At 58.2% G+C, this 25,624-nt stretch overlaps 1 protein-coding gene across 1 annotated transcript in view; it reads left to right on the forward strand.

The window, feature by feature from the left end:
• The window catches only part of DCP1A (decapping mRNA 1A), a 65,911-nt gene that overhangs the window by 21,324 nt on the left and 18,963 nt on the right, over nucleotides 1-25,624 (forward strand). The window contains 3 exon segments of the mRNA XM_075573662.1: nucleotides 3,177-3,243; nucleotides 10,054-10,180; nucleotides 12,589-12,714. Coding sequence (XP_075429777.1) covers nucleotides 3,177-3,243; nucleotides 10,054-10,180; nucleotides 12,589-12,714 — 320 coding nt within the window.

Below are 25,624 nucleotides of genomic sequence, written 5' to 3' on the forward strand. Positions count from 1 at the left end.
GCATACAGTTTTCATCATCAAAATGTGTGCTTATGTTATCACTGCAAACTGTTGTGATGTATGAGAGCACATTCCGGAGTTTAGACATCCACAGTTTGTTTAAAGGTGTTTTCTGACCCAAAAAACACACTTCTGGTGGGCTTCTCCCATATACTGAGCGTGTCTATTGCAATAAGAAAAAGTACTTGCCCTGCGTTTCCTGTTAATATTTCAGAACAGAGTATCACACACATACACACACATACACACACATACACACACATACACACACATACACACACAGACACATACACACACACACACACACACACACACACATACACACATACACACACACACACACACATACACACACACACACACACACACACACACACATACACACACACACATACACACACATACACACACACATACACACACACATACACACACACACACATACACACACACACACCGCATTATCCTGTGTTCATTTAACCCTTTGCGCACTTGCACACATTTCACCAAACTTGGTTCATAGGGCAATATGAAACTGTATTAGTTCAGTATAGGTACCGGCTATAGTCGGACTTTACCTTGATGGGGTTGTCCAGCTGGAATCATGTTTTGGTCAAAAGATGCCACTAAATGGCTCCTTTGTTATTTGACTTGGGTTAAAAATGTAGAAATGTCACCAAAAAAACTGCAAGCCACTTTGGGAGGAGCGCCGAAAGGGTGCATTTGTTGTCTCTTTACCAGCTGCATACTCGATGATAAAGGGCGGAGCGCAGGTTCTATGTGCGGGATTTGTTTCCCACATATCTAATGTATTTTGTGGTGCAGGGTGTCTGTGACGGGATCCTTACCAAACCATCACTAGTAAAAGATAAACACACTTGCTCGTTTAAATAGGGTCCTCAGACCATTTATGAAGTATGTACAAGACTATTAAAGCACAATGTTTTGGTGTGTAGATTAAACCTTTGGGTGAAACTTCTCCATTATACCAAAACTCTGCCATGGACAAGCAGCTTCAGCAGTTTTTCCATGGCAGAGTTTTGGTGCATATTTGGTTAGAATCATAATATACTTTCAGCAATGGTATAATGCCTAAATTCAAAGAACTGTAGATTGGGGTCCTTTTTCGTGCATTTCTAAGGCCGCGTCCATGTTTAGTGCTTGCGGGTGGAGGCATGCTTCCGCTCGACACTGAGCCCCTACAGCCGCAATAAGTGCGGCTTTAGTAGGGGCTCGTCTACGCTTCCGCGCGCTTGCGGAAGCGTAGGTGTTAGGAAAATTTTACATTTTCCCACTTGCCGGAGCGCAGGGTCGGTCACGTGAGCGGTTTGCCCAATGAGGGCGAACCAGCTCCGTGACATCACTGGCCCGCCCACGGACGGCGCGCTGTCTAAGGCCAGGGAAAGCACCCGTTTTCCCTCAGCGCGCCTCCGCACGCCTGCAAAAACCATGGACGAAGCCTAAGTTTGGGGGGTAACTTTAGCCAATATACAGTTCGTTGAATTTAGGTGTTATACCATTGATGTAAGTATAATATGATTCTAACCAAATATGCTTTAAAAAAATAAAATAAAAAATCACACGTGTCCAGCTGATATAAATCTGCAACGCTTCAGGCCGATCTGTGGATCATAAGTTCTGGACTTTCCCTTGGGCTTAAATTGACCCCATAGTTAAGTGAGTGTGAAGGGGGAGGTGGGGAATGACATAAAAAATCCAATGTGGTGGTAAATGGTGCAGGGCAATCACAAAGGCGTATTCTTTCTCATTGCTGGTATCTAGTACATTTAAGTGGTTGAGTTTCTCCCCACTTTTTTTATTAATGTATCCCATGTGAAAAAGGACCCACCATTTTTATGCTCCCTTATATTTAAGTGTTGTCCCTTTTGCCACCAGATGGACCAAAGGGACATTGTGACGTGACAAACTGCGTCATTTTGCAATGTTTGTGACCAGGATATGAGAGGTGGAATCCCACGTATGAACATGGCGTGTTTTAAACACAAGTCATTTAAAAATTATTTTCCAGGGCCTAAAGGAGCAGTGTAGTGGCAACAACACGACCTGTGACGTGAGTGAATGTCGCTGGAATCGCAGTGTCCGCGCTTTCGGAATTTGGCCTGTTCCCTTGTCTATTTGCCACATGCACCAACATTTTGCCCCATAGAATAAAGTCTAGTGCTGTGTACATGGTCAGCTCTACATAAGAAGAAAAATCCTTGAAATGTTTGCAAAATAAAATTTTAAGCTGAAGTTAATAGTGCATATTACTGTCTTATGAAAATACTGTGTGTCCATATCCTACTCCTGAGTTGTGGTGTCTTAGTGTAAAAAACGATGGGTGAGTGAACGTTATTCCCAAACACATGGTTATTTCCCCTAGTAGGGTTCCCAGTTCCATGGAAGCTATGTCATTTTGGCAGCTTACTGGTGTGTGGGTGGTGTGTGTGTGTGTGTGTGTGTGTGTGGGTGTGTGTTACAAAAGAGTGAGTAAATTGGAAGCATAATGAGATGCAGGGAGAGAGGTCCCAGGTATAGGAGGAGATGAGTAGCAGGATGAGAGCAGGTGTATGAATCGGGCTTGGGAGGGCATTGCAGCACAGAAGATTAAACAGTTTAGAAAGTTATTCTTTAGATGTGTAAAAATCGTCATGGTGTTTAGAAAGCCACGTTATCACACTTGCAGGGTTGATGATGAAGTGCTGAGTCCAATTCTTGTATTCGCCTCCAATTACTCTTGGATTTAACTCCACAGTCACTTGATATGTGACACTTAATATGTTACACAACCAAATAATATGACCGCTCGGTACAGCCTCACTGAGGGGGCCGATAAGAAATCGCAGAACCGGGAGATGTTACGGCTACAAATGCACAAATGTGCCAATGCGGACTTCCTATTAATGAGACCATCCCCACCTCTTGTCGCGACTTCCTATTAAACCAGCAGACATTTTTATTAAAAATGTTTTTTTAAATTAACATGCATTATTTTTATGAAACATTTTAAATAAACATTCCAAAGTGTCTAACGTTAAAGGCACCACTGAAAAACATTGTAAATGTGGGTATTTGGGATACTTGTCAGTGGGCGGCTTGCAGTGATCTTGTCACTGCAGATAACACACTAGTACTGTACTTATCTTATCTTTATTTGCCTTTTATCTTTTTTTCAGTGTCCATTTACAGTATCTGGTTTTATGACACAAACGACTGCCAGCGCATCGCAAAACTGATGCCTCGGTGAGTACAATGCTTTCGTCCTTTCTATTGGGACGATGGACCAGGGAGGACCATTTTTTGTGCAGTGAGCAGGCGATAAATGGCGCAGAGATCTTCTAGCGTTGGGATGCATTGAAATAATCTGTAATGTTTACAAGTGTCCTTAGTAGACCCGCTAATGCAGCGGTGGGCAACTTCAGTCCTCAAGAGCCACCAACAGGTCAGGTTTTCCGGCTATCCCTGCTTCAGCCAAGGTGGTGCAGTCATGATTGAACCACCTGTGCTGAAGCAGGGATATCCTGAAAACCTGACCTGTTTGTGGCCTTGGAGGACTGGAGTAGGCCACATCTGGTTTATACCATTTAAGAGAAACTTTCCTTTTGCGGTGCGGGGGGTCGGGAGAAGAGAAACATTCAATTTTTTGTTTTAATGTTAAATGGCGTGCCCGGGAATAGTTTGGGTAGCAGATTGCTGAAAATGCCCACTGTTCTGGTACACTGAATTATACGTTCACAGCTTTTGTGTTGTAATGCTCCTATTTTAATTTTGTACGAGTTATGGCTGGATTGGCAGGGGCTCCATGCCTATTCGGGGCTTATGCAAGAGCACCTCATTTTCAGTTTGGCTAAAGAGAAATCCATATTCCTTTTCAGGAGCAGATTCTTCCGGCTAACATACAATCTGCATGAGAGCAGTTTCTAATGTCCCCAACAACTAGTGTACATGGGACGATCAGTATACATTAGCAGATGCGTATGCATTCCTCACTGGGAAGTTCAGTAATGGTATTCCTCAGACAGGGCTGCGTTGGTTTCTGGAATGGTTCTGTGCTCTGTGTATGGTCTTGAAAGGACTTGAATCGTACATAAGTGATACAGAACAGATTTCCTGTTCTGCGGTTTTCTTCAGTTATCTTCTGTCCCTTGTGCTGAAATGGAAGCAATTAATAATCTTCATGATGAATTATTTCTACCTTTTTTATTATATATAATTCAGAGTGCACATATTAGAGGTGAGATCAAAATCCGCTTTTCCAATATGATGATTCATCTTTGTCTCCACATTTCCAAGGAACCAGTTGGTATGGAAAAACTAGAATACTAGCTGCGCTAAATGCTTTCTTGCGGGTGACACAAGATGGCAGACCCCATTTTTATGCTTTTGATCAGCTCCACGCCCAATGCTTTTAACCTTGCTTTAGTCCTCATCAGACTCCATGACAAAATCAAAACTTCGCCAGGGAGTTTGGGATTTCCATATCGCATTCCCCAGTGTCATGGAAAACACTTAATAGGGTGCTCTGTAAGGTGGGGTAGATTCACTTGAATGGCGGTTAATCAATAAATAATATTCTGCATTGGTGGTTGTGTGCGGCAGCTTTCTTCATAACACGCAGAATTTACACATTTTAAAAGTAGAAAAGGTGTTTTCTGCAGTCCTGATTTTACAATTTGACGGTTACTAACTCATGCTAGTTAAGATAACCAGTCCCAAATTTGGAACGGAGTTTAGTAGTAGCAGGCTTGGACTTGTGAGAAGGGACGCCGGGGTTGTGGTGAGCAGTGAGAAGGGACGCCGGGGTTGTGGTGAGCAGTGAGAAGGGATGCTGGGGTTGTGGTGAGCAGTGAGAAGGGACGCCGGGGTTGTGGTGAGCAGTGAGAAGGGACGCCGGGGTTGTGGTGAGCAGTGAGCAGGGACGCCGGGGTTGTGGTGAGCAGTGAGAAGGGATGCCGGGGTTGTGGTGAGCAGTGGGAAGGGACGCCGGGGCTGTGGTGAGCAGTGGGAAGGGACGCCGGGGTTGTGGTGAGCAGTGAGAAGGGACGCCGGGGCTGTGGTGAGCAGTGAGAAGGGACGCCGGAGCTGTGGTGAGCAGGGACGCCGGGGCTGTGGTGAGCAGTGAGATGGGACGCCGGGGCTGTGGTGAGCAGTGAGATGGGACGCCGGGGCTGTGGTGAGCAGTGAGAAGGGATGCCGGGGCTGTGGTGAGCAGTGAGAAGGGACGCCGGGGCTGTGGTGAGCAGTGAGAAGGGACACCGGGGCTGTGGTGAGCAGTGAGAAGGGACGCCGGAGCTGTGGTGAGCAGTGAGAAGGGACGCCGGAGCTGTGGTGAGCAGTGAGATGGGACGCCGGGGCTGTGGTGAGAAGGGTCAGGATAAACTACTACATTGGACAGAATGAGTAATGGTTTGTAACGTCTTTGCCATAAGCCTAGTGGCAAACATTTTGGGCCAGCTTTAATAAGCCGTGCTTTACCATAAAGCTGCTCTGGTAACGGGAATGGGCAGTAAGGTGTTTTGGGGAATAGAATAGTTTAGTAACAAGGCCCCTAATATCTGCCATTTATTCAACTGGCTCACACTTGGGTGTTTTATTTCCAGTCACTTCAGCTTCTTGGCGCCTTTCAAGTAGTTTTTGTTCCGACGCACGGAAGATGCATTGTTGTTGGAACCCACTGACAGCGACGTATTTTAATATCGCCTAGAACTTTATTCAACAGCACTTATTTTTTTTGTCTTGGTTTCTAAATATTTATGCAAGCAGGATAGAGTACACCTGAAAGCAGTATATATAACTCTGCTGTTGTCTTATGATATTCATTTTTGTGCTGCATGCAGTGGTGTAAATTTTAAATATACTACAAATATTATGTTTGGGTAGAATTTGGAATGACATGGCCAAAAGGCCAAGAGAGGTGGGATGCTTTGCTTTCTCCTATTCTACCTTATGCAGCTGTCTCTTTAAATGACGAGCCTGATTTTCTATCGTTGAATTGAACACAAGTATGCATGTGCTATATAAATACAGGCAGGTACACATTTCTGCAGAAGGATGATAGATGTTGAACCTTCTGCTAAAACATTTAATATGTAACTTGTATAAATCTAATTATATTCATTTACAAAGTGCATTAGTAATGCTACCAATAGAACTCAATGTCAATTTACTCTTGAAAGATGTCTGGCAACGCAAGCCAGTTGAATATTATGATGCGGTATGCACCACATTTCTCGCTGTCATTTGTGCCGGTTGTGATTTATTTTGATTGCAGTCGGTTCAGTCGAATAATACCTGGACAAACTGTGTGTAACAGATTTTCCTAAATGTGAGCTAGTGTTGGGTCAACATTTAAACAAATCTTGACCTGTCCCCCTCAACATTGGCTGACCCACTCAGACCGTCACCATTTGTGCCTTGTTCAAGATCAGAGGGGAAACGAGAAGATAAACGGTTTGTGATGGACCACCATTGTGTGTCCCTAATGCAGGAGTGGCCAACTCCAGTCCTCAAGGGCCACCAACAAGTCATATTTTCAGGATATCCCTGCTTCAGCACAGTTGGCTCAGTTGACTGAGCCACTTGTGCTGAAGCAGGGATATCTTGAGAACCTGACCTGTTGGTGGCCCTTGAGGACTGGAGTTGTCCGGCCCTGCCCTAATGCAGGGGTGCACAAGCTGGGGGCGCGGTGGTTAGAGGTCACACGCTCTTCAGCACGAGGCCTCTAACTTGCTTACCTAAATTCAGCTGGCTTCGGGTGTCGCCATGGCAACGCGGTATCATGACGCTGCGTGGGTGACATCACATGACCCCGCCGTGTCATTTGACACCGAATTAAAGGTATGGGGGGGTGTAACGCGGAAAGTTTGCGCATCCATGCCCTAATCTATACATTCATGTAGTATTTAATATATGTCTATAAAATCTCGTCAGGGAAGACACATGTGCTGTTCGTCTTTTCCCTGTAGCTGGAATGTGAAGACCCCTAAAAGGCAGATCCTTGTTTTGGAATATCCCTGGTGAGAGAGGAGTTTTGGAAAACCTTCCTGCGGGAACCAGGGCTTCATTCAATGCATCATTCATGGTCAGGCCTCCATCATGGACAGATGGCTTTCTGAGAGCTCTGGTCAATTTGATGTGGCGGTGATCTATCCAGTGACGTGCAATGGCTCCTGCTGATAGTGCAGAGTCATCCTGTTTAATACTTAAAGCAGCAAAACTGCCTACCCATGTGTTTTTGGGAGGGGGCGGGTTGTTTAAAAAAAATTTTTAAACCATTTAAATCCGTGTCCCCTTTCGGAGCAGAACCTCTTTATTGTTGGCACCGAGCACCTCAAGGAAATCAATGTGGTTAAGTGTTATAGATCCCACGGCCAGTAGGAAGCTAGGTGGATAATATTGCGGCTTCCTGCTGGATGACCATAGTGTCACCAGGGAAGTTAACTGGCCACTAAACCAGGAAGTACTGTATCTTGGGAACTGGGGGGGTGGGAGGCGGGGTTGGGGGTTGCCTTGGAGGACCCTAGCTTTGAGTGCTGGGGGGGGGGGGGGTGGATACTGCAAATAGTCAGGATTGTTGCTTCAAACTTCATTTCTCAATGTAGCATCTAAATGTAGCTTCCAGTTAGTGGCACAAACGTGCCACAGTGAATGAATGTCAGAAGCATCCGTCATGTTTGTTAGAATCTCTCATAATCCTTTACAGCAGAAGGCATTTACTGCTCCATGCAGGATAACATTTAGGGTTGAATGGGTTAAATATTGGTGGTGCCTTACAAATCGGACAATGGGGTTTATGAAGACTTTAAACCAGTGACTGCCGGTCCTATGGGAGACTTCATTTAAAATCCGGTTTAAAAATCATGAAACACAACGCTTATTTAACAACGGTTCAAAAGTGACCCTGAATATTCCATTTTAACATGGAGCTTAATAATTATAGGGGAGAATAATTCTGAGGCCGCTTAGCTACAAAGGGCTATGGTTATGGCCATGCTTAGAAGATGCAGTGTTGACTTTCAACATCCATTTTAACGTCAACCCCCATTCAAGTGAATGGGCTTCAATGCATATCGGTACTTGATGCAGTGCCCTTTAAATCCTTCTAGGATGATTGCCCCTTTAGTACGGAGGGGTAAATGTGAATGGTAATCAGGGCAGTGGAATTATCAATATTTATTATTTATTTATAAAATATTTTACCAGGAAGTAATACATTGAGAGTTACCTCTTGTTTTCAAGTATGTCCTGGGCACAGAGTTAAGACAAATAATACATGTTTACAAATAGTTACATAATGAGCAGGGTATACATTATATACAAGACATTGCATGCACAGTTAAAGATAATTTGTATTATGGGCATATGAAACAGTTACAGACCACATTAAAATGTGTGACAGCCTTAGATTTGAAAGAACTTAGACTGGTTAAGAATATAGACTTCATTAACCTATTAAAACATTTTGACTGTAAAACAGAACTATTCCTTTCCAACGAACATAAATTAACTTGTTACTATGAAGAAAAAAAATGAACGTACAATTTTACCCTAAATCCCTGACCTGTAGGAACCGTGACTTGAATGATTGGCATTTTCAGAAATACTTTGAATGGCATCTTTTGGCATAGCCATCAGCTAAAGTGTATGGGGCTTCAGGCGTGACAGCTACTCTGTACATGCAAAGCTTGTTTTGTTGATTTTTAACATGGGGTTTTAAAGATGATTACATGGGAAATATGAACGTGTTGCCAGTTTTTTGATCCTTTTTAAAAGATTTAGCTGGTGGCGTGGAAGCAAAAAAAGGGTCAATCGGGGACATTTTCGCTTATGAGCGGGATGACGACCTGCCTGAAAAGGAAGTGCAAAAAGATGTTGTTCTTTTAAAATAACTTTCTGGGGTTCTGACGATGTGCCTTAAACAGAACTCCAGATAATAGAGAGGACACCTCAAAAAGGAAAAATGATACAATTACCGGTGCTCCAATGTTAGAACGAAAGCCTGCAGTCAGTCCTGGGGACACAGAAGAAGGAACAGAGGGCACAACGTTAAACAGAATTCCTCCATGTGAGCGATGCTCATACTGACTATACCATGTACCAGTACACATTGCTCTCTCTACCTCATGTAATACACTGCACCTGCAGGGTCAGCGGCCGTGCACAGCGGGAATGAAATGGTGTTACACGACTATCTGTGCCATTGTACGGTGTTATCTTCCGTCTCTCGCTGCCAGGTGGGCCTTCAGGAGTTGTGCAATCGCTTTTCGAATTTAGACCTGGGAGCTTAACATTGGACAATATAAAACTGCGGCATTCACTATTTCCCAACTTATTGGCCGCTTTTTTAAAAATGTTATTATTATTATTTTTAAAAACAAACAGCTACACTTGCCTAGACAAGTAAAAGAACCCCTATGAACAAGCACTCATAAAGTGGTAAATACAAAAAGTATAAAGTTTAAAATGACCTTTATTGGTGTATATGGGTCAATCAAATAAAGAGGTGAACACACAACACAATTAAAAATAGATTAAACGAATCACCTTCCAGTTATAATAGTAAACTGGTAAGGGTAGTGACCGACGGGACTACAAGTTAACTGGCACCAAAAAAGAATAATAAAAAATAATCATATCCAAAGCTAAATGGTGCCAGTGTGGTGTGTAGGTTTGAAATCAGGTCTAATGGCTGTCAGTGTCTTATAAGACAGTCACTCCCTAATCCCACCACATCTGATAAAGTTGTCACTCATCAGGAGTACTAGGAACGGCTGAGGTAAGTAACAGGTAAGTCATGCATAAAACTAACGTACTGAATACAGCCTAGTATAATGTATGTTCACAGTATATAGTATTCAAGTGTATAGAGTGAACAACAAATAAAATAGTCCTTCAAGGCAACGCATGAGAAGGTTACCAAAGTCTTAAAATAAGGCTACTATGTAGCTTGGAGAATTATTATTTTTAGCCAAATCAGATTTTAATTTGTTGAAAATGTATCTTGGGCTATAACCGCTTCAATGTAATGCCCAGTTTCTGTGTTTGTGTCTTCAGAGTGGTACAACAGGAATGTGAGAGAGCGCAGCACAGGGGGAGTCCCGGCGCCACGAACGGCTGCAATGCTGGCCGACCTATAGACATTCTGGAGATGCTCAGTAAAGCCAAGAATGAATATGAAAAGGTAAAGGGTTTTTATATGTATACTGGATTTAAATTGAAAAGTGAAATCTGTTCATAGAGTTTAACCTTTGGGCGTTTGTAAGTGGGCGCTTCTAATCGTGCCACAAGTCCAGAAGACCTCCAGCGACAACTCTCCGAACTTGCCCAAGTAGGAAGGTGGCTCTCCCTCCATGTGGCTCTCCCTCCATGTGGCTCTCCCTCCATGTGGCTCTCCCTCCATGTGGCTCTCCCTCCATGTGGCTCTCCCTCCATGTGGCTCTCCCTCCATGTGGCTCTCCCTCCATGTGGCTCTCCCTCCATGTGGCTCTCCCTCCATGTGGCTCTCCCTCCATGTGGCTCTCCCACCATGTGGCTCTCCCATGTGGCTCTCCCTCCATGTGGCTCTCGGTAAGAACGAAGGTTTCTGCAAAGGTTGAAATAAAGGGAATAGGACGAGTGATCGCCCATGTATTCTGCCTGTGCTCACGTATGAAATCAGAATGTGTGTGCAGAAAAAAAAATACATCTGCCTGTGTGCAAACCGCACGAGTGGAAATAGATAAGTGCTCGGCAGTCACGCCAGGACTTGTACGTAGCGCAGCAAACGGTTTTTGGTCGAGGTTTTGGTTCCCCAAGGAACATCCCCCCTTTTTTTAAAAATTCAAACCTTTAAAAATGTTCCTTGAGAACCGAAACATTGTCCAATAAATGGTTTTTGCATGATATACAAGTTACAGACAGACGCGAGAACAGTTACAGATCATGTCATAGGCGTATGTAACAGTCTTCGTCCGCCCCGCACTGCATTCCGCCTCTATCAACGTGTGTGTGTGTGTGTGTGTGTGTGTGTGTGTGTGTGTGTGTGTGTGTGTGTGTGTGTCACGTTATACTGTCAATGCCTTAGGATTTACCTTTCTGAAAAGGCAGGCATTCTCATTACTAATCATGTAAATGCATGCTCACATGTAGTAATTAAAAGCAAGGGAAGTGAAGTGCTTATCTAGCTACTGTGTTCCAGATGGATCATAAAATAATCCTTTTGAGCCGCCCACGCATGATTGGCCCAGTGTCAGCCTGGCATACCCACAAAGGCACAGAGATTTATGAAGGCCCAAGTGACTTAATCTAGACTTCCAAATACGGTTTAATCCTCCAAGTACTTGCTGCAGGAAGTCGAGATGTGAAAATAAATGGAATTCTGAGACCTGAATCAAAGTAGCTAGAAGTGACTTACACCAACCGTCCTGAAACTGATGTCTGGGTACTATCCTGTGTCCGGAATGTTACTTTGTGACAGATCGACTTCTACTACAAGCCAATGTATTAGACCTGACCAATGTTAATAAAAGTCCATTTGTGTGACAAATACTATTTAAACAGGCAATCCAAGCAGCTTAATTTTATTTTTATTTTTTTTAATATATGTAGCCTTTCATTACTTTGTATTGAAAGCTAATTACTTAAGCTTCCGATCGGCAAAATCCTGCTGACCAGGGTTGACTAAATGGCTACCTTTTCAGTTTCAAATCAATCCTTCATTCCGTGTAACTCGGCAGCTACAATGTATCCCGATATCACCAAGGTAACATCATCTATTGTTAGTTTACAGCTCAGACTGCTGCGAATATTGGTAACGAATGATCACAAACAGGAAAGTGTTACAAAGATCTTGCACTGCTGGGGAGGTGGGCTAAATCCTGCTATAGAAATCAGAGGTTGCGCAGTATATTAAAACATTAAAAATGGCATTAAGAGTTGGATTTTAAAATGACTGGAGTTGAGCAGCCCCTAACTTCTTGTAACCGAATAGCCGTGTGGATTGGTGTATTGTGTTGATTTCAGTCTCCGCTATGAGAGCTGCAGGCCTTGTACAGTATGTACAAAGATATTTGGCCTTTCGGTAGATCACGAGCCAACGTACTATAAATAACAATGTGAAAGATGCGCATAGCAACAATAAAAAAAAAGTACATTTGTTCACATGTAAGTGTCTGGTTGGTTGTTGCCATTAGCATTGAGGATATGTAATAGTCGTTTTCTTTTCTCCATTTTTCTTGTCGTTGTGTATGTCAGTGGATTGTAACTCCAGAAGAGGTGCTAATCTCCTAATAATGCCATAGCTCTTCTAGAAAGTGTGTGTGTGTGTGTGTGTGTGTGTGTGTCTGTCAATTTGTGGTTATACGTGGCTTTGACACCTTGATGTTTCTTGTCAGATCAAATAGTTCTGATCAGTTGTCGGCATAGAACAGATCAAATGTAGACTAATTGTTGCTGACCATTGCCTTCATTTCAGTTCTAGAGTGACCCTGTATGTCTTGTGGCTAAAAACAGACCAGCAGCTATTTGGATTTTGTGCCTGGTGCGGTTGCAACTTGAATGAGTGTTTGACTGTGGTGGGCAGTACACTTCATCACTTATCTTTCTGTTTAGGGTCAAGTAGTGAATGACCATAATACCATGGCAAGCGCTGGAGTTCAGAAGAACACCCATCTGACCAAGGTGGAACGTTTAGAAATATCAGAACACTCCGGTTCAACTCGACAACCTCAAGACAAGGTACGGTGTCTCCTGCAGCGGTTCAGTCTCCTGTAGCGGACTTCATCAGGCGTAAAAGGAGCGCTCTGTGAAGGAGTTTAAGGAGACCTTTCGTTCTTTTAGCCGTTATTCTCTGTGATGGCGTTCTGGTAAATGTATAAACTTGTAACCCCTTCGCTGCCTTGTGCCCCCGATCTTGCTTGGGGCAGCAATTGCATGGTTACAACCGCCCCCACAGTGAGGTGCACAGAAGTGGAGCGGCGCTGCAGTTCTGTTCCAATCACGGAAGGCGATCCAGGATAAAGACATTGTGTAATTGAAAGCATTTGTTCATGAATACACTCATTACAAAAATGCGTTGTTTGCTGTAGTTAAAATGCAAACGTGACTGCGCAGCACAGGTGTAACACCCATCTCGTGCTGCGACCTGGAGCTGAAACGGCATCTATCAAATCTTGATTTACTGTTCATTTCAGCAGATATTTTTGAGTGGGCTCTGTTGGCCTTGGTGTCTCGCTGTTTGCTAGGTAGAAGCATTATTTTTCTAAATGGGCGCCTGCAGTTTGCAGGCAATGGTCAGTATTTCAGCATTTCTGGCAGTTAGTTGTATTTATCTAATTATGTAGGGTTTTGCCATATGCCGGGAACATAAAGCTTGGGCCTTTGGCCAAAAGGCTGCGTCTGCCTTTCTGTTCATGGTTTTGTAAACCAATAACGGGTTTGTTAGGTTAATGACACCATTTTTGGTTTAAATTGAAGTGGAAGTAGTATCCCCTTTTTGAGTGACCACCACATACATCCTTGTATTGTCCGGTCCATAGTGTGATTGCATCTGCACACAGATTGGAGGCGTTGTCTAATACTGCCACCTGGTGGAAATGAAAATTATATATCAAAGGAAATCTCCATTTAAAAAAAAAAAAAAAATGTAATTAAGGGACAGTAGAATGATATATTTACTCCAGTTTATATCTTTGTATAACAAGCAAAGTCTTGACATTAGAAACAGTTTTTGTTTATTGTAAAGACTTTAACAGTGCGTGCCCTCAATAAAGTACCAGCATAAACCTAGGAGATCAAAATAAAATATTTCATTTAGTGTCTTTTTAGAAAGCCAATCGCTTGCATTTTAGAAAATACTAAAACTACGAGAGAAAACCAATGTATATCCTTTCAAAAGTGTTCAGGTACAAGCAGTTCTCTAAAGGGCTAAAGCTCCGACTTAAATCCATGTTGGAAACATTGGGGAAAAGGCCTCAAACTACAGCAATGCAGAAAGGCTTTATAAAATGCCGCGTCAGACTTGTAAGAGCCACAATATAAAGGCCCTGTTTTGCTGTGAAGACGATCTTGCAGTTACATATTCCTTTATCTGGTCCCATTTCGCTGCGGTGTTCCCCGGAATAGATTGTAGTTGAGCAGTTGCTGCTGATTCACGACTCGGCTGCACTTTTTTTATTTAGTTACCGCACATTTTGTAAACTTCATTTGTACGGACTAATTTTTTCAGAGGTTCCAACTTCAGTCCTCAAGCGCCGCTAACGGGGCAGGTTTTAAGTATACCCCTGCTTCAGCACAGGTGGTTCCGTCCGTGATCGGTCCCCTGTGCTAATGAGGATAGCCTTAAACCTGCACTGTTAGTGGTTCCTTTTAGTTCTGGAGTTGGGAACCTCTGGACTAGTAACAGTAAGGGGCGCTTCCCCCCCCCGCCGGCGTGCAGTAAGGGGCGCTTCCCCCCCGCCGGCGTGCAGTAAGGGGCGCTTCCCCCCCCCGCCGGCGTGCAGTAAGGGGCGCTTCCCCCCGCCGGCATGCAGTAAGGGGCGCTTCCCCCCCGCCTGCGTGCAGTAAGGGGCGCTCCCCCCCGCCGGCGTGCAGTAAGGGGCACTTCCCCCCGCCGGCGTGCAGTAAGGGGCACTTCCCCCCGCCGGCGTACAGTAAGGGGCGCTTCCCCCCCGCCTGCGTGCAGTAAGGGGCGCTTCCCCCCCGCCGGCGTGCAGTAAGGGGCACTTCCCCCCGCCGGCGTGCAGTAAGGGGCGCTTCCCCCCGCCGGCGTGCAGTAAGGGGCGCTTCCCCCCGCCGGCGTGCAGTAAGGGGCGCTTCCCCCCCGCCGGCGTGCAGTAAGGGGCGCTTCCCCCCCGCCGGCGTGCAGTAAGGGGTGCTTCCCCCCGCCGGCGTGCAGTAAGGGGCGCTTCCCCCCGCCGGCGTGCAGTAAGGGGCGCTTCCCCCCCGCCGGCGTGCAGTAAGGGGTGCTTCCCCCCGCCGGCGTGCAGTAAGGGGCGCTTCCCCCCCCGCCGGCGTGCAGTAAGGGGCGCTTCCCCCCCCGCCGGCGTGCAGTAAGGGCGCTTCCCCCCCGCCGGCGTGCAGTAAGGGGCGCTTCCCCCCGCCGGCGTGCAGTAAGGGGCGCTCCCCCCCGCCGGCGTGCAGTAAGGGGCGCTTCCCCCCGCCGGCGTGCAGTAAGGGGCACTTCCCCCCCGCTGGCGTGCAGTAAGGGGCGCTTCCCCCCGCCGGCGTGCAGTAAGGGGCGCTTCCCCCCCGCCGGCGTGCAGTAAGGGGCGCTTCCCCCCGCCGGCGCGCAGTAAGGGGCACTTCCCCCCACCGGCGTGCAGTAAGGGGCGCTTCCCCCCGCCGGCGCGCAGTAAGGGGCGCTTCCCCCCCCCCCCCCCCCCCCGCCGGCGTGCAGTAAGGGGCGCTTCCCCCCGCCGGCGTGCAGTAAGGGGCGCTTCCCCCCACCGGCGTGCAGTAAGGGGCGCTTCCCCCCCGCCGGCGTGCAGTAAGGGGCGCTTCCCCCCCCCCCCCGCAGGCGTGCAGTAAGGGGCACTTCCCCCCACCGGCGTGCAGTAAGGGGCGCTTCCCCCCCGCCGGCGTGCAGTAAGGGGCGCTTCCCCCCCCCCCCCCCCCCCCCCCCCGCCGCGTGCAGTAAGGGCGCTTCCCCCCCGCCGGCGGGCAGTAAGGGGCACTTCCCCCCGCCGGCGTGCAGTAAGGGGCACTTCCCCCCGCCGGCGTGCAGTAAGGGCGCTTCCCCCCCGCCGGCGTGCAGTAAGGGGCACTTCCCCCCGCCGGCGTGCAGTAAGGGGCGCTTCCCCCCGCCGGCGTGCAGTAAGGGCGCTTCCCCCGCCGGCGTGCAGTAAGGGGCGCTTCCCCCCCCCCCCCCTGCCGGCGTGCAGTAAGGGGCACTTCCCCCCCCCCCCCCCCCCGCCGGCGTGCAGTAAGGGCGCTTCCCCCGCCGGCGTGCAGTAAGGGGCGCTTCCCCCCCCCCCCTGCCGGCGTGCAGTAAGGGCGCTTCCCCCGCCGGCGTGCAGTAAGGGGCGCTTCCCCCCCCCCCCCCCTGCCGGCGTGCAGTAAGGGCGCTTCCCCCGCCGGCGTGCAGTAAGGGGCGCTTCCCCCCCGCCGGCGTGCAGTAAGGGGTGCTCCCCCCCGCCGGCGTGCAGTAAGGGGCGCTTCCCCCCCGCCGGCGTGCAGTAAGGGGCGCTTCCCCCCGCCGGCGTGCAGTAAGGGGCGCTTCCCCCCGCCGGCGTGCAGTAAGGGGCGCTTCCCCCCCCCCTCCCCCGGCGTGCAGTAAGGGGCGCTTCCCCCGCCGGCGTGCAGTAAGGGCGCTTCCCCCGCCGGCGTGCAGTAAGGGGCGCTTCCCCCCCGCCGGCGTGCAGTAAGGGCGCTTCCCCCCCCCCCCCCCCGCCGGCGTGCAGTAAGGGCGCTTCCCCCCCCCCCCCCCACCTGCGTGCAGTAAGGGCGCTTCCCCCGCCGGCGTGCAGTAAGGGCGCTTCCCCCCCCCCCCCCCCGCCGGCGTGCAGTAAGGGCGCTTCCCCCCCCCCCCCCCCGCCGGCGTGCAGTAAGGGCGCTTCCCCCCCACCGGCGTGCAGTAAGGGGCACTTCCCCCCCGCTGGCGTGCAGTAAGGGGCGCTTCCCCCCGCCGGCGTGCAGTAAGGGGCACTTCCCCCCCCCCCCCCCGCCGGCGTGCAGTAAGGGGCACTTCCCCCCACCGGCGTGCAGTAAGGGGCGCTTCCCCCCGCCGGCGTGCAGTAAGGGGCGCTTCCCCCCCCCCCCCCCCCCGCCGGCGTGCAGTAAGGGCGCTTCCCCCCGCCGGCGTGCAGTAAGGGCGCTTCCCCCCCGCCGGCGTGCAGTAAGGGGCGCTTCCCCCCCGCCTGCGTGCTGCGTGCAGTAAGGGGCGCTCCCCCCGCCTGCGTGCAGTAAGGGGCGCTCCCCCCGCCGGCGTGCAGTAAGGGGCACTTCCCCCCGCCGGCGTGCAGTAAGGGGCGCTTCCCCCCGCCGGCGTGCAGTAAGGGGCGCTTCCCCCGCCGGCGTGCAGTAAGGGGCGCTTCCCCCCCCGCCGGCGTGCAGTAAGGGGCGCTTCCCCCCCCGCCGGCGTGCAGTAAGGGGTGCTTCCCCCCGCCGGCGTGCAGTAAGGGGCGCTTCCCCCGCCGGCGTGCAGTAAGGGGCGCTTCCCCCCCCGCCGGCGTGCAGTAAGGGGTGCTTCCCCCCGCCGGCGTGCAGTAAGGGGCGCTTCCCCCCCCCCGCCGGCGTGCAGTAAGGGCGCTTCCCCCCCCCCGGCCGGCGTGCAGTAAGGGGTGCTTCCCCCCCGCCGGCGTGCAGTAAGGGGCGCTTCCCCCCCGCCGGCGTGCAGTAAGGGGCGCTCCCCCCCCCGCCGGCGTGCAGTAAGGGGCGCTTCCCCCCCGCCCGGCGTGCAGTAAGGGGCACTTCCCCCCCGCTGGCGTGCAGTAAGGGGCGCTTCCCCCCGCCGGCGTGCAGTAAGGGGCGCTTCCCCCCCGCCGGCGTGCAGTAAGGGGCGCTTCCCCCCCGCCGGCGCGCAGTAAGGGGCACTTCCCCCCACCGGCGTGCAGTAAGGGGCGCTTCCCCCGCCGGCGCGCAGTAAGGGGCGCTTCCCCCCCCCCCCCCCCCCCCCCCGCCGGCGTGCAGTAAGGGGCGCGCTTCCCCCCCGCCGGCGTGCAGTAAGGGGCGCTTCCCCCCACCGGCGTGCAGTAAGGGGCGCTTCCCCCCCGCCGGCGTGCAGTAAGGGGCGCTTCCCCCCCCCCCCCCGCAGGCGTGCAGTAAGGGGCACTTCCCCCCACCGGCGTGCAGTAAGGGGGCGCTTCCCCCCCCGCCGGCGTGCAGTAAGGGGCGCTTCCCCCCCCCCCCCCCCCCCCCCCCCCCCCCGCCGGCGTGCAGTAAGGGCGCTTCCCCCCCGCCGGCGGGCAGTAAGGGGCACTTCCCCCCCGCCGGCGTGCAGTAAGGGGCACTTCCCCCCCGCCGGCGTGCAGTAAGGGCGCTTCCCCCCCGCCGGCGTGCAGTAAGGGGCACTTCCCCCCCGCCGGCGTGCAGTAAGGGGCGCTTCCCCCCGCCGGCGTGCAGTAAGGGGCGCTTCCCCCCCGCCGGCGTGCAGTAAGGGGCGCTTCCCGCCCCCCCCCCCCCTGCCGGCGTGCAGTAAGGGGCACTTCCCCCCCCCCCCCCCCCCGCCGGCGTGCAGTAAGGGCGCTTCCCCCCGCCGGCGTGCAGTAAGGGGCGCTTCCCCCCCCCCCCCTGCCGGCGTGCAGTAAGGGCGCTTCCCCCGCCGGCGTGCAGTAAGGGGCGCTTCCCCCCCCCCCCCCCTGCCGGCGTGCAGTAAGGGCGCTTCCCCCCGCCGGCGTGCAGTAAGGGGCGCTTCCCCCCCCGCCGGCGTGCAGTAAGGGGTGCTCCCCCCCGCCGGCGTGCAGTAAGGGGCGCTTCCCCCCCGCCGGCGTGCAGTAAGGGGCGCTTCCCCCCGCCGGCGTGCAGTAAGGGGCGCTTCCCCCCGCCGGCGTGCAGTAAGGGGCGCTTCCCCCCCCCCCCTCCCCCCGGCGTGCAGTAAGGGGCGCTTCCCCCGCCGGCGTGCAGTAAGGGCGCTTCCCCCGCCGGCGTGCAGTAAGGGGCGCTTCCCCCCGCCGGCGTGCAGTAAGGGCGCTTCCCCCCCCCCCCCCCCCGCCGGCGTGCAGTAAGGGCGCTTCCCCCCCCCCCCCCCACCTGCGTGCAGTAAGGGCGCTTCCCCCGCCGGCGTGCAGTAAGGGCGCTTCCCCCCCCCCCCCCCCCGCCGGCGTGCAGTAAGGGCGCTTCCCCCCCCCCCCCCCCGCCGGCGTGCAGTAAGGGCGCTTCCCCCCCCACCGGCGTGCAGTAAGGGGCACTTCCCCCCCGCTGGCGTGCAGTAAGGGGCGCTTCCCCCCCGCCGGCGTGCAGTAAGGGGCACTTCCCCCCCCCCCCCCCCCGCCGGCGTGCAGTAAGGGGCGCTTCCCCCCCGCCGGCGTGCAGTAAGGGGCACTTCCCCCCCCGCTGGCGTGCAGTAAGGGGCGCTTCCCCCCCGCCGGCGTGCAGTAAGGGGCACTTCCCCCCCCCCCCCCCCCCCCGCCGGCGTGCAGTAAGGGCGCTTCCCCCCGCCGGCGTGCAGTAAGGGGCGCTTCCCCCCCCCCCCCCTGCCGGCGTGCAGTAAGGGCGCTTCCCCCGCCGGCGTGCAGTAAGGGGCGCTTCCCCCCCCCCCCCCCCGCCGGCGTGCAGTAAGGGGCGCTTCCCCCCCCGCCGGCGTGCAGTAAGGGGCGCTTCCCCCCGCCGGCGTGCAGTAAGGGGCGCTTCCCCCCCGCCGGCGTGCAGTAAGGGGCGCTTCCCCCCCGCCGGCGTGCAGTAAGGGGTGCTTCCCCCCGCCGGCGTGCAGTAAGGGGCGCTTCCCCCCGCCGGCGTGCAGTAAGGGGCGCTTCCCCCCCGCCGGCGTGCAGTAAGGGGTGCTTCCCCCCCGCCGGCGTGCAGTAAGGGGCGCTTCCCCCCCGCCGGCGTGCAGTAGGGCGCTTCCCCCCCCGCCGGCGTGCAGTAAGGGGCGCTTCCCCCCCCGCCGGCGTGCAGTAAGGGGCGCTTCCCCCCGCCGGCGTGCAGTAAGGGGCGCTCCCCCCCCGCCGGGCGTGCAGTAAGGGGCGCTTCCCCCCGCCGGCGTGCAGTAAGGGGCACTTCCCCCCCCGCTGGCGTGCAGTAAGGGGCGCTTCCCCCCCGCCGGCGTGCAGTAAGGGGCGCTTCCCCCCGCCGGCGTGCAGTAAGGGGCGCTTCCCCCCCGCCGGCGCGCAGTAAGGGGCACTTCCCCCCACCGGCGTGCAGTAAGGGGCGCTTCCCCCCCGCCGGCGCGCAGTAAGGGGCGCTTCCCCCCCCCCCCCCCGCCGGCGTGCAGTAAGGGGCGCTTCCCCCCCGCCGGCGTGCAGTAAGGGGCGCTTCCCCCCCACCCGGCGTGCAGTAAGGGGCGCTTCCCCCCCGCCGGCGTGCAGTAAGGGGCGCTTCCCCCCCCCCCCCGCAGGCGTGCAGTAAGGGGCACTTCCCCCCACCGGCGTGCAGTAAGGGGCGCTTCCCCCCGCCGGCGTGCAGTAAGGGGCGCTTCCCCCCCCCCCCCCCCCCCCCCGCCGGCGTGCAGTAAGGGCGCTTCCCCCCCGCCGGCGGGCAGTAAGGGGCACTTCCCCCCGCCGGCGTGCAGTAAGGGGCACTTCCCCCCGCCGGCGTGCAGTAAGGGCGCTTCCCCCCCGCCGGCGTGCAGTAAGGGGCGCTTCCCCCCGCCGGCGTGCAGTAAGGGCGCTTCCCCCCGCCGGCGTGCAGTAAGGGGCGCTTCCCCCCCCCCCCCCCCCCTGCCGGCGTGCAGTAAGGGGCGCTTCCCCCCCGCCGGCGTGCAGTAAGGGGCACTTCCCCCCCCCCCCCCCCCCCCGCCGGCGTGCAGTAAGGGCGCTTCCCCCCGCCGGCGTGCAGTAAGGGGCGCTTCCCCCCCCCCCCCCTGCCGGCGTGCAGTAAGGGCGCTTCCCCCCGCCGGCGTGCAGTAAGGGGCGCTTCCCCCCCCCCCCCCCTGCCGGCGTGCAGTAAGGGCGCTTCCCCCCGCCGGCGTGCAGTAAGGGGCGCTTCCCCCCCCGCCGGCGTGCAGTAAGGGGTGCTCCCCCCCCGCCGGCGTGCAGTAAGGGGCGCTTCCCCCCCCGCCGGCGTGCAGTAAGGGGCGCTTCCCCCCGCCGGCGTGCAGTAAGGGGCGCTTCCCCCCCGCCGGCGTGCAGTAAGGGGCGCTTCCCCCCCCCCCTCCCCCGGCGTGCAGTAAGGGGCGCTTCCCCCGCCGGCGTGCAGTAAGGGCGCTTCCCCCCGCCGGCGTGCAGTAAGGGGCGCTTCCCCCCCGCCGGCGTGCAGTAAGGGGCGCTTCCCCCCCCCCCCGCCGGCGTGCAGTAAGGGCGCTTCCCCCCCCCCCCCCACCTGCGTGCAGTAAGGGCGCTTCCCCCGCCGGCGTGCAGTAAGGGCGCTTCCCCCCCCCCCCCCCCCCCCGCCGGCGTGCAGTAAGGGCGCTTCCCCCCCCCCCCCCCCGCCGGCGTGCAGTAAGGGGCGCTTCCCCCCCCCACCGGCGTGCAGTAAGGGGCGCTTCCCCCCCCACCGGCGTGCAGTAAGGGCGCTTCCCCCCCGCCGGCATGCAGTAAGGGCGCTTCCCCCCCACCGGCGTGCAGTAAGGGCGCTTCCCCCCCACCGGCGTGCAGTAAGTGCGCTTCCCCCCCCCACCGGCGTGCAGTAAGGGCGCTTCCCCCCGCTGGTGTGCAGTAAGGGGCGCTTCCCCCCGCCGGCGTGCAGTAAGGGGCGCTTCCCCCCCGCCGGCGTGCAGTAAGGGGCGCTTCCCCCGCCGGCGTGCAGTAAGGGGCGCTTCCCCCCCCCCCCTCCCCCGGCGTGCAGTAAGGGGCACTTCCCCCGCCGGCGTGCAGTAAGGGGCGCTTCCCCCCCCGCCGGCGTGCAGTAAGGGGCGCTTCCCCCCCGCCGGCGTGCAGTAAGGGGCGCTTCCCCCCGCCGGCGTGCAGTAAGGGGCGCTTCCCCCCGCCGGCGTGCAGTAAGGGGCGCTTCCCCCCGCCGGCATGCAGTAAGGGGCGCTTCCCCCCCCCCCCCCCGCCGGCGTGCAGTAAGGGGCGCTTCCCCCCCCCCCCCCGCCTGCGTGCAGTAAGGGGCGCTCCCCCCCCGCCGGCGTGCAGTAAGGGGCACTTCCCCCCGCCGGCGTGCAGTAAGGGGCGCTTCCCCCCCGCCGGCGTGCAGTAAGGGGCGCTTCCCCCCCCGCCGGCGTGCAGTAAGGGGCGCTTCCCCCCCCCCCCCCCCCCGCCGGCGTGCAGTAAGGGGCGCTTCCCCCCCCCCCCCCCCCCCCGCCTGCGTGCAGTAAGGGGCGCTCCCCCCGCCGGCGTGCAGTAAGGGGCACTTCCCCCCGCCGGCGTGCAGTAAGGGGCGCTTCCCCCCGCCGGCGTGCAGTAAGGGGCGCTTCCCCCCCCCCCTCCCCCGGCGTGCAGTAAGGGGCGCTTCCCCCGCCGGCGTGCAGTAAGGGCGCTTCCCCCCGCCGGCGTGCAGTAAGGGCGCTTCCCCCCGCCGGCGTGCAGTAAGGGGCGCTTCCCCCCGCCGGCGTGCAGTAAGGGCGCTTCCCCCCCCCCCCCCCCGCCGGCGTGCAGTAAGGGCGCTTCCCCCCCCCCCCCCACCTGCGTGCAGTAAGGGCGCTTCCCCCCGCCGGCGTGCAGTAAGGGCGCTTCCCCCCCCCCCCCCCGCCGGCGTGCAGTAAGGGCGCAACCCCCCCCCCCCCCCCGCCGGCGTGCAGTAAGGGCGCTTCCCCCCCACCGGCGTGCAGTAAGGGCGCTTCCCCCCCACCGGCGTGCAGTAAGGGCGCTTCCCCCCGCCGGCATGCAGTAAGGGGCGCTTCCCCCCCACCGGCGTGCAGTAAGGGCGCTTCCCCCCCACCGGCGTGCAGTAAGGGCGCTTCCCCCCCCCAGCCGGCGTGCAGTAAGTGCGCTTCCCCCCGCCGGCGTGCAGTAAGGGGCGCTTCCCCCCCGCCGGCGTGCAGTAAGGGGCGCTTCCCCCCGCCGGCGTGCAGTAAGGGGCGCTTCCCCCCCGCCGGCGTGCAGTAAGGGCGCTTCCCCCCCGCCGGCGTGCAGTAAGGGGCGCTTCCCCCCGCCGGCGTGCAGTAAGGGGCACTTCCCCCCCGCCGGCGTGCAGTAAGGGGCGCTCCCCCCCGCCGGCGTGCAGTAAGGGGCACTTCCCCCCCGCCGGCGTGCAGTAAGGGGCGCTTCCCCCCGCCGGCGTGCAGTAAGGGGCACTTCCCCCCCGCTGGCGTGCAGTAAGGGGCGCTTCCCCCCGCCGGCGTGCAGTAAGGGGCGCTTCCCCCCCGCCGGCGTGCAGTAAGGGGCGCTTCCCCCCGCCGGCGCGCAGTAAGGGGCACTTCCCCCCCACCGGCGTGCAGTAAGGGGCGCTTCCCCCGCCGGCGCGCAGTAAGGGGCGCTTCCCCCCCCCCCCCCCGCCGGCGTGCAGTAAGGGGGCGCTTCCCCCCGCCGGCGTGCAGTAAGGGGCGCTTCCCCCCGCCGGCGTGCAGTAAGGGGCGCTTCCCCCCGCCGGCGTGCAGTAAGGGGCGCTTTCCCCCCCCCCCCCCGCAGGCGTGCAGTAAGGGGCGCTTCCCCCCACCGGCGTGCAGTAAGGGGCGCTTCCCCCCCCCCCCCCCGCTGGCGTGCAGTAAGGGCGCTTCCCCCCCGCCGGCGGGCAGTAAGGGGCACTTCCCCCCGCCGGCGTGCAGTAAGGGGCACTTCCCCCCCGCCGGCGTGCAGTAAGGGGCGCTTCCCCCCCCGCCGGCGTGCAGTAAGGGGCACTTCCCCCCCGCCGGCGTGCAGTAAGGGGCGCTTCCCCCCCGCCGGCGTGCAGTAAGGGCGCTTCCCCCCGCCGGCGTGCAGTAAGGGGCGCTTCCCCCCCCCCCCCCCCGCCGGCGTGCAGTAAGGGGCGCTTCCCCCCGCCGGCGTGCAGTAAGGGGGCACTTCCCCCCCCCCCCCCCCCGCCGGCGTGCAGTAAGGGCGCTTCCCCCGCCGGCGTGCAGTAAGGGGCGCTTCCCCCCCCCCCCCCCCTGCCGGCGTGCAGTAAGGGCGCTTCCCCCGCCGGCGTGCAGTAAGGGGCGCTTCCCCCCCCCCCCCCCTGCCGGCGTGCAGTAAGGGCGCTTCCCCCCGCCGGCGTGCAGTAAGGGGCGCTTCCCCCCCCGCCGGCGTGCAGTAAGGGGTGCTCCCCCCCGCCGCGGCGTGCAGTAAGGGGCGCTTCCCCCCCGCCGGCGTGCAGTAAGGGGCGCTTCCCCCGCCGGCGTGCAGTAAGGGGCGCTTCCCCCCGCCGGCGTGCAGTAAGGGGCGCTTCCCCCCCCCCTCCCCCGGCGTGCAGTAAGGGGCGCTTCCCCCGCCGGCGCGCAGTAAGGGGCGCTTCCCCCCCCCCCCCCCGCCGGCGTGCAGTAAGGGGGCGCTTCCCCCCCGCCGGCGTGCAGTAAGGGGCGCTTCCCCCCCGCCGGCGTGCAGTAAGGGGCGCTTCCCCCCGCCGGCGTGCAGTAAGGGGCGCTTCCCCCCCCCCCCCCCCCGCAGGCGTGCAGTAAGGGGCGCTTCCCCCCACCGGCGTGCAGTAAGGGGCGCTTCCCCCCCCCCCCCCCCGCTGGCGTGCAGTAAGGGCGCTTCCCCCCGCCGGCGGGGCAGTAAGGGGCACTTCCCCCCGCCGGCGTGCAGTAAGGGGCACTTCCCCCCGCCGGCGTGCAGTAAGGGCGCTTCCCCCCCGCCGGCGTGCAGTAAGGGGCACTTCCCCCCCCGCCGGCGTGCAGTAAGGGGCGCTTCCCCCCGCCGGCGTGCAGTAAGGGCGCTTCCCCCGCCGGCGTGCAGTAAGGGGCGCTTCCCCCCCCCCCCCCCCGCCGGCGTGCAGTAAGGGGCGCTTCCCCCCGCCGGCGTGCAGTAAGGGGCACTTCCCCCCCCCCCCCCCCGCCGGCGTGCAGTAAGGGCGCTTCCCCCGCCGGCGTGCAGTAAGGGGCGCTTCCCCCCCCCCCCTGCCGGCGTGCAGTAAGGGCGCTTCCCCCGCCGGCGTGCAGTAAGGGGCGCTTCCCGCCCCCCCCCCCCCTGCCGGCGTGCAGTAAGGGCGCTTCCCCCGCCGGCGTGCAGTAAGGGGCGCTTCCCCCCCCCCCCCGCAGGCGTGCAGTAAGGGGCGCTTCCCCCCCACCGGCGTGCAGTAAGGGGCGCTTCCCCCCCCCCCCCCGCTGGCGTGCAGTAAGGGCGCTTCCCCCCCCGCCGGCGGGCAGTAAGGGGCACTTCCCCCCGCCGGCGTGCAGTAAGGGGCACTTCCCCCCCGCCGGCGTGCAGTAAGGGCGCTTCCCCCCCCGCCGGCGTGCAGTAAGGGGCACTTCCCCCCGCCGGCGTGCAGTAAGGGGCGCTTCCCCCCCGCCGGCGTGCAGTAAGGGCGCTTCCCCCCGCCGGCGTGCAGTAAGGGGCGCTTCCCCCCCCCCCCCCCCCGCCGGCGTGCAGTAAGGGGCGCTTCCCCCCGCCGGCGTGCAGTAAGGGGCACTTCCCCCCCCCCCCCCCCGCCGGCGTGCAGTAAGGGGCGCTTCCCCCGCCGGCGTGCAGTAAGGGGCGCTTCCCCCCCCCCCCCTGCCGGCGTGCAGTAAGGGCGCTTCCCCCCGCCCGGCGTGCAGTAAGGGGCGCTTCCCCCCCCCCCCTGCCGGCGTGCAGTAAGGGCGCTTCCCCCCGCCGGCGTGCAGTAAGGGGCGCTTCCCCCCCGCCGGCGTGCAGTAAGGGGTGCTCCCCCCCGCCGGCGTGCAGTAAGGGGCGCTTCCCCCCCGCCGGCGTGCAGTAAGGGGCGCTTCCCCCGCCGGCGTGCAGTAAGGGGCGCTTCCCCCCCCGCCGGCGTGCAGTAAGGGGCGCTTCCCCCCCCCCCCTCCCCCGGCGTGCAGTAAGGGGCGCTTCCCCCGCCGGCGTGCAGTAAGGGCGCTTCCCCCGCCGGCGTGCAGTAAGGGCGCTTCCCCCCGCCGGCGTGCAGTAAGGGGCGCTTCCCCCCGCCGGCGTGCAGTAAGGGCGCTTCCCCCCCCCCCCCGCGGCGTGCAGTAAGGGCGCTTCCCCCGCCCCCCCCCCACCTGCGTGCAGTAAGGGGCGCTTCCCCCGCCGGCGTGCAGTAAGGGCGCTTCCCCCCCCCCCCCCCA

The sequence above is a fragment of the Ascaphus truei genome, chromosome 17 (genome assembly GCF_040206685.1).
Source record: "Ascaphus truei isolate aAscTru1 chromosome 17, aAscTru1.hap1, whole genome shotgun sequence".
Lineage (NCBI taxonomy): Eukaryota > Metazoa > Chordata > Amphibia > Anura > Ascaphidae > Ascaphus > Ascaphus truei.